General features: G+C 37.1%; 1 protein-coding gene across 1 annotated transcript; it reads left to right on the top strand.

The window, feature by feature from the left end:
* Positions 1-1,589: 1,589 nt before the first annotated feature.
* Positions 1,590-8,256, top strand: Fam216b (family with sequence similarity 216 member B). The gene is given in 5 exon segments (XM_004640330.2): positions 1,590-1,676; positions 3,487-3,599; positions 6,081-6,201; positions 7,844-7,936; positions 7,939-8,256. Coding segments are annotated over 4 exon segments (363 nt in total). The 5' UTR covers positions 1,590-1,676; positions 3,487-3,500; the 3' UTR covers positions 7,989-8,256.
* The last annotated feature ends 221 nt before the right edge of the window (positions 8,257-8,477 follow it).

The raw sequence follows: 8,477 nt of genomic DNA, 5'->3' as shown, positions 1-8,477 counted from the left end.
GCCTCCCTCCCTGTTTCTTTTTCTTTTAGCACTATGTATGTATGATAGTACTTTAGAATACTAACCTGAAACAGATTGCCTATAATAAATGACCTCCTTATCAAATACCTAGATATGTCACAATTTTCCTGATTGGGCAGAAGTGCTATATCAACCAATGTGGTATGCCCTAGGGAAGATCATATCCTGGAAAAACATTCAAAGGACACCCAGTTGACAATGTCAACTTTGCAAAGAACTATCCTTCACTCCTTGGGAAAGAACCACCAACCTCAGATCCATTGGGAGGTTTGTGGCATTCACTGATATTTGTAAACTCTCATAGTTTTTCCTTAGGAAATCTTTTATGGTTCTTGTCTAGTTGTTCTTCCAAAGCCTCCTGTAGTGGTGGGGTAGATTTTAAAGTTTGTGATTAATTCATGATACAACACTGGAATTATGGGTGTGAGTGTTCCACCCACCTTGGGCAGATAACCAAGATGCAGTATAATGGGAGGGGACTTGGTCTCTGCCTCTTTTGCTGCTGCTCCTCCCTTTTTGCTCTTGCTGTTTTGCTGTTTTCAGTAGGCATGAACTGTTGCCTTGTGCCATGTGCCACCCTGCCTTTGAGCTAGCCAAGTATGGACTGAAACCTCCACAAACTGTGAACTGAACAAACCTTTGTTTTTTTAATCTTGTCAGTTATTTTATCCCTGCAGTGAGTGAGAAGTAACGAGATGATATGCATTCAAATTATTGACAAAAATTGTAAACCTTTTAAATTTTTTGATACCAAAAATTGAACTCAGGACCTTGCACTTACCAAACAGGCACTTGTTCCACTGAGCTATGGTCCTGGCCCTGCAAACCTTTTGTGTTGTCTGAGCTTTTTTCTTCTTTAAGCACCTGATTTACAATTCTTACCTCTACTTTTAATTTCCCTCAGCTTCCTTTAAATCTTAAATTTATGGTTCTTCTTTTGATATTTCTGCTCCCATTTTTTTCTCTAGGAATTCTTCCTCTTTGCAAATGACTGACATTAAGAAGAAAGATTCTCAAGAAAGAAAGGAAGTCTGTAATAATAATTGCTACTACAAAAGAAGAAATGAGATCAAAGTGAACAATAACTTGTACATTCATGATCTTCATATACAGTTTCTAATCAAGATCAAATATGGAGCATATCATATCTTTATCTCCAAAATGAAAAAGGAACTTGAACTATGAGATAATTCTATAGGTTGCCACAGTCAAATTTAGGTGCTTACCTCTAAATTTAGAAATTATTCCTTCATCATTCAGAGCAATGAGAATGGGTGTTACTGACTTCATGTTTTGGAAATACTCCTGTTTCCATGATGAATTTATTGACCTTTGACCCTAGGCATCTATCTCCATGCTTTTTCATCCCCAGTGTCTGCACATAATACAGATACAATAGATTTAGAAGTTAAACTTTGATTAGACATGAAGTTGGAAGAAAAAAAAGTGAAACTGTGCAGCTGAATGTCACCAAATGAAGGGAGAGGCATGCAGCCAAGTTTTTCCAGCTCTCTATTTCATCACATAATGTTGCTTGGATATCAGTTTATCAACAGACTGAATTTCCACCACAAGTTTATGGGTAGAGAGCTTTGCAAAAAAACTACATAGAGTGTGGATACTAGCTTTTAAAAAGGGTACAATAGCAGCACCAGGTAAGTTCTTTTTAAGCAAATCTGTTGTTGTTGTTGTTGTTGCTGTTTCAGGTTTATTATGTTATAGGTTTTTTCCTTTAATTCTCCAAGCATTTTAATCCAACTTTCTCAGATATAGAGCACCTGAATAGATAAGATAGATTTCTTCAGGAAGAGACCAAGAAAAGTACACATGAACCGTTCACACAAGAAAGATCATTAGTCATTTCTTTATACTATTTAAGGATATAAGAAGCTTTTTCAGCTTTTTAAATGATTCATTCTTTGCTCTACAGATGTGGAAAATTGGAAGAAGGAGATTCAGATAATATGAATGCATAGATTTCAATCACAGAGAATATGGAAATATTTTGTCTTGATTGGTGTGGTTTCTGGAGTATCCATTAACGAAAAGAGGTAGTAGATGAAACATAGATGTATAAGTTTATGTTAAGGAAACAGAAGCACAGATGTTGATTGATGCTTCGGTAATGAATTTCTGTTCTGGGAGTTCTGTTCTGGGAGTTTCTGCTCTGGGAAGTCAGAAGTAATCAGAATCTTCACACATACTGACATACTTTTTAAACATATAATGTGTATGTGTGCCTGTTTGTGCACACACGAATATTTATTATAAAAGCTGAAGTGAGAAGAAACTGGCATGAAGTGAAAGCATCTTAAATCTTTGGTCTCAGTTAATTACATAGCCAGTGATGTTGACCCTGTAGCCACCATTGTGAAGTTGAGAGGACAGAGGCTTGCAGAAGGGAAGAAGCTATTTCCTGTCCAGTTTTAAAGGCCGTAGAACCTCTTATATTTTCTCCTCTTTAGCTAGCCTCTGGTTTTGGTCATAGTGTGATATGTTTGGAGGACCTGTTCATATCTTTGATTTGCTGTATTCTTACTTCCTAATATTCTGTAATCTGTACTGCTGGTAAGGGCAAAGGAATGAGCAGAGGGGAAAGTGCTTTTAGGGTTTCCAAGTCTTTGCCTTGGTAACCTCATTTCAGTGTCTATTCTTCTCAGCTTGTTAACCTTTTATTATTATATATCACATGGAAGGGAGACTTAGTCATAGCAGGTGTCACTCTGTATCTTTTTCAGGAAAGAAAGATGACTAAGTCTAATCGCTTATTTTATAGTACAGTGTTATAAAAGTGCCAATTTAAAGGTGGAAAAAATGTGTTGCTCACAAATCACACTTTTAAGGACTATTTAATGACCAAGCAAGGTTCATAACATAAATAGGTAGTTAGGTAGATAGATGGATAAATAGATAGATAGATATAGATGGTAGATGATGGAGTGACCAGTTTTTTTTATAAGGTCAAACACAATATACACAGAAAAATAAATAAAGAAATACCAATCAAATATTAACAGTAATTAGCTATGGATAATCTTACATTCTTTTCAATTTTAAAAATGTTCATAAATGTCCCAAAGATGATATGTACTGCTTTCATAATCAGATAAGATGATAACATTATTTAAAGTTGTAAAGAAATAACTGTTATAGACGTTTTAGGGCATAATAAGCCAACTGTCTCAACCCAATAAAGCAATACAATGAGGTCTCTGAGTTATTCTTTCCTTAGTAAAGGAGTATGAATAGGAAAAGATGCAGAGCTAAGTAGTTTGGGGAGTCCCAATTACTTGGAAGGATGTAAAAAGAAAGTTCATGTTCCTTGGAATAAGTAACATTTTGTTTATTTACTTACTCCTTACTGTTTACTTAGATGCCTCCCAGTATTGGGTGAACAAAGTGAAATTTTGCTATGTTGCAAATTCAACAAAATTATGCTGTGCTCTTCTTTATTGTTCCTTTTAGGTACAGAATAAAGAATGAGAGAAAACTGGAAAAGACAGCAAAAACTTAAAAATGTTCCACAAATTCCTTGCATCCGAGTCCCTCCCTCTGTTTCTAACTGTTCATTATTGAAGGTACAGAATGTTTTATTCACAAAGGGACCTCCTCTGTCTCTCTTTGGAAGGTTGAGGACTTTTATTTTTTCTACTGTTTATCCAGCATTAGAGAAAACACTTGATTCAATGGAAGTAGGTTCCAAAGGTATTCAAGAGAAAAAAAAAAAGGGCACTGGAGGATGTAATCCTAAACCAGTCCATTGGCAAAAGCTCTGGTAAAATGTCACTTCTTCATGGCTGACCCCCTAGGAATGGTGGGACATGACACTGACTTCCTAGGGGAGAGCAATGAGCTCCTTTGCTCTGAGCTAATTACAGTCATTCTGTTAACTCATAGCAAATGAAAGGGAATCTCTTCCAATCTCTTAAGTACATACAGGCAACAAGGTAAGGATATTATGAATGGTACCTATTATTTCTCACTGGATACATTTAAAAATTTATTAAAGAAAAGAACCAGGCATTTTTTCTATGTAAAAGAAAACCTTAACTTTTACGATTTATCTTGTATATTGGAAATTCCCATTGTACTTCGACAGTTTCCTCCTAAATTCATTTGCAATCTTTATATTGTCCTATTCTCAATCATTTGAGATGTTTAACTAGTTATGAGATCCATTTTCTTCTTCAAATATGTTATTCTTTAGAATGTCTAACTCAGAAATTGTAAGACCGAAATGATTTTTTAAGTTATGAGATGCTTGGCTTTATTCTGTGTATATTTTCAGTATCAAGTTTAAGGTCTCTAGACCTCAAAACAATGTGCCTCACAGATTTCAGTCCCCTAAAAACTCTGTAACTGATAAAACTGTGTGTGTGTGTGTGTGTGTGTGTGTGTGTGTGTGTGATCTTTACTTTCCATTTGTCTGTTTGTATTTCATGTTATTGGTGAGGTTTGAAAAAATCATCATTGCTTTGAATTTTGTTCACCTAGGGAAAACTTATTTTACCTTCATTTTTCTAGATGTTGAATTTGCCAGCAGTTACCCTCTCTGTAGAATGAGCACAATAAATTATCCATCTCATGGGATTATTATAACTTAAGAAATGCTGTAAGCAAAATTACAGCACTTAAAGATATATCAGGTACATAATAGTAATTGAAGTCTTCTTTTTCATCCCTACCTCTATCACAGTAGCTTTTGGGATGATCTCGCTACCTGTCGTCTATGTTCTCTCAAACCCATCGTCTACGGCAAGGCCAATGTGATCTTTTAAAAATGAAAGTTCTGAGAAGTTTAAAGTATGGCATATTGGTTTGAATACTTTTGGCAAAGGAGCGAGAAGCTTGCTTGTGCACTGCAGGATGCTGAGCAGCCGCCCTGGCTTCTGCTAACCGATGAGAGGAGCATCTGTGTACCAAATGGAATAATCAAAAATTTCTCTAAATGTCTACTAGGGGTCAAACTCGTTCCTGTTAAGAATCTCTGCTTTGAACTTTAGCAGCTCTTTAAGTAGAAGTTAATCTTTATACTCAGCATAAAATGTTCCCATTTTCTTCAGCCTAATTTTACAGCCTTTTTGAATTCAGATTCTGTTTCCTTTGAACTAAAAAAATGTCCCATTCTCTAATTCTTTATATATTCAGATACTTCACGCCCCATAAGAGAATTTGTACTTTTCACTTCTGTATATAACTAGATTATATGTTTTCTTCTAGTCCTGTATTTATCAAATTTTAGTGAATATGTATGAGAATCACCTAGAAAGTGTGAAAACAGTACTAGACCCACACTGCTGCCCCAGGGTCTTTGTTTCAGCTGAGGATTGTGTGTGTGTGTGTGTGTGTGTGTGTGTGTGTGTGTGTTTGTGTGCGTGTGTGTGTTACTGCTTGGATGAAACCCAGGCTTTTGTACGTCCTAGGCAAATCTCTACCACTCCAACCCCAAGAATTCACATTTCTAATAGATGCCCTGGTATTGTCTACCCAATTTCAGAAGCTGTATTCTAGGCCTTCAGGGACTCTTCTTTTCTCTTAAAACTCAGGTGTGGGCTATCTCATTTAGGAAGTCTGCCTTGACTATCATAGGCAATTCGCTCTCTTTTCAGAGTCCTGTTTTCGAGGAAAGTGTACTTCTTACTACACTACCCATCTATTCATCACTGTCTCCCTTGCTTACTGGAAATTTCCATTGCTAGTTTCACCCATGCTGAGGTCTAGCATACTTCAGGCCATGTGTGTATTCTCACAGCCTACTTTCCTCAGGAAGGATCAACAAGATCTAAGATCTCAGAAAACCTTAGTCTCCATTCGATCCAATACCATGACCTACTTATCAAGAACATTTTTCTTACCCGTTTTTATCCTCATACCGACTAGTAGAACATTGTTTAAGAAAATGAAGGTGGACAATGACCTGATTATTCTATTCCAATTCTTGTATATTAAAACACATATGCTTAGAAAGAAAGGCATCTTTTTCTGTGGAAGTTAGCTTTGAAAACATCACACTTTCAATCCTGTAGAGACTCATCAAAATTACCTGCTTTGTTTCGCAGGACCTAACCCCAGGGCAACAGTGCTACTTTTATAGCATCATGAGGATTTATGATTCCAGGCCCCAGTGGGAGGCTCTGCAGACTCGCTATATTCACAGCCTTCAGCAACAGCAGCGGTTGGGTAAGTTTAACAACCTGACCTGAGCCTGGCACCTCAGGAAGGAACTCATGTGCTTCATCCACAACTGACATTTTCAGATAAATAATTCAAGTGGAATGGCCCCTGCCAATTTATTTTATCAACATGGTTGGCTAGCCAAGTTTAACAATGATTACCTCTGACAACAGAGAGCAAGATTTTTATGGATAAATTAAGAGGGTTTAAAGAATTTGGAGTATGGATTGTTATAAAATGTGTAATAACTCTTTGACATTTGCAGGAGCTTGATCTCATAGATCAATGATATTGGAACTATGAAGCCAGTCTAGGCTTAATCCTTGGCTCTACTCCTTGCTGTTTCCACAACTCTGAGGCTTGATTTTCTCACAACAATAATAGTTATGGATGTTCAACACCTATCAAGCTTTAGGCATCATGCTAAGAGCTTTACATATAATGTCAGTTATTTTTTTTTACCATTTCATAACTGTCACAAATAGAAGCTCAGGTAGGTGATGAAACCTGGGCAAGATACCACACAAAGAGAATGGCAATGAAGACTCCACATCAGAGCTGTCACCTCCAAGATCATGGCCTCTGTCCTCCACATGCTCCACTGTCTCTCCCTCTTCTGTCCCCTTCTGATTTTATGAAGGACAGATGAAATCTTGATTGTGGAAGAACTATACTTGAGTACTACCAAGAGGCACTGTAGTTGTTATGGCACATGTTTTCTGTGGCCAGCTACTAACGACTCTTAATTATTTAAAAAAATACACTCATTTCATATTAGCACATCTACCTTATAGTGTTGTCTTGTACTTACATGAATGGGAAAACACAGTGTCTGCAGCTTCTTTATTAAAAATAACAGTAGCAATATCTGAAGTATCCTAAGTGGCAGGTACTATTCTAGGAATTTAACACACATTGTCTTATTTAAAATTCAAACACTGAGTGCTGGCTGTCTTTATTTGTCTACACTGCACAAAGAGAAAACTGATACATAAGTTAAATAACCTGATCTGTGTTGAACAGCTCCTGCTTGGAGGAACCAGGATTCAGTCTGGTCCTCATGAGTGTCTTAAGTGTTATAGAAACATCTTTGCTTTCGGCATAAAATTGAAAAGAAACAGAAGTATTCAATATTAGTGCATATAAAATTCACTTGCCATCTTGTTAAAATGACCCACTGTATCGGCCTAACCCGCTGTTTCAAATTCAGAAGGTTTCTTAAGTAGAAATCTACATTTTAGTAGACAGTTTGGAAAGGCGTGTAGCTTCATCCAGGTGACAGTTTAGTAGACAGTCTACAGACTGCACTTCTAGACTGCACTTTCGTAGATAGTCTGCAGGAGCACTGGAAGAGATCAAATATCTTTTCCTGAATTAAAGAAAGTTTTGACATTAAAGATTAAGTTGTTTATATAAATATTTTTCATAGCTTAAGTCCCTTTCAAATGATTTGACATGTTCATCTGTGATTATTAACTTACAGAATGAGAAATGCAAAAGAAAGAATATGTACTCCCTGTTCTCAAAGTGTATGATTAGGATATGCTAACCACAAAAATAGAACCCTAGTACCTATAGGCAAGCACTTGCAGTTTTGCTTGTTTTGTATAATTGTTGAGAATGAAGCTTCTCTCACTGCTTTCCCCAGGCTATCTCACTCACCAAGAGGCCCTGTCTCGCGCTGCTGTGCTTGGAGATTCAACTCAAAGAGCCTTGGCCAAGGTAGCTCCACAAAGGACCATTCCCCAGAAGTCTTCAGCCATGACAAGAAAACATCTGTCAGTGGGACGTGACTCCGGAGTTCATCCCAGGGCCAAAAGTGCAAAGGGTTGAGCCTCAGGAAGTGAGACTTCGAGTCCTCTGAAGTAGGCAGTTTGCACATAGATACCTAGCATCTAGTGGGTGCTTCGAGCATATCTGCTGAATGATAATGAATAAAATTAAAGCTCCTAAGACAAATCACAAACTTAGAAATAATCTGTATTTCACATAAATTTTATTAGCAAGAATAATGTGAAAAAATTTAAAAACAATATCTGTAGAATAAAGTGACTTTTGAAACTTTCAAAAAAAAAAAACCCTTCTTTTGAATTTAACTTCCCAGAGAAACCCAAAGAACAGTGGAAGGGGACAGGAGACCAGTAGTTGCCAGGCCCTCTCTCTCCACAGGACCATTCCCTGCAAGCAACTCACTGCACACACTGGAGATACACAAACAGTGCAGAGACCAATGCAAGGTTCCCAGGGATCACAAGGGCTTCCTGAGCCATATCATCTGAGCA

This window comes from Octodon degus, unplaced genomic scaffold (assembly GCF_000260255.1).
Source record: "Octodon degus isolate 3935 unplaced genomic scaffold, OctDeg1.0 scaffold00122, whole genome shotgun sequence".
Classification (NCBI taxonomy): domain Eukaryota; kingdom Metazoa; phylum Chordata; class Mammalia; order Rodentia; family Octodontidae; genus Octodon; species Octodon degus.
This window is presented reverse-complemented; position numbering and strand designations above follow the sequence as displayed.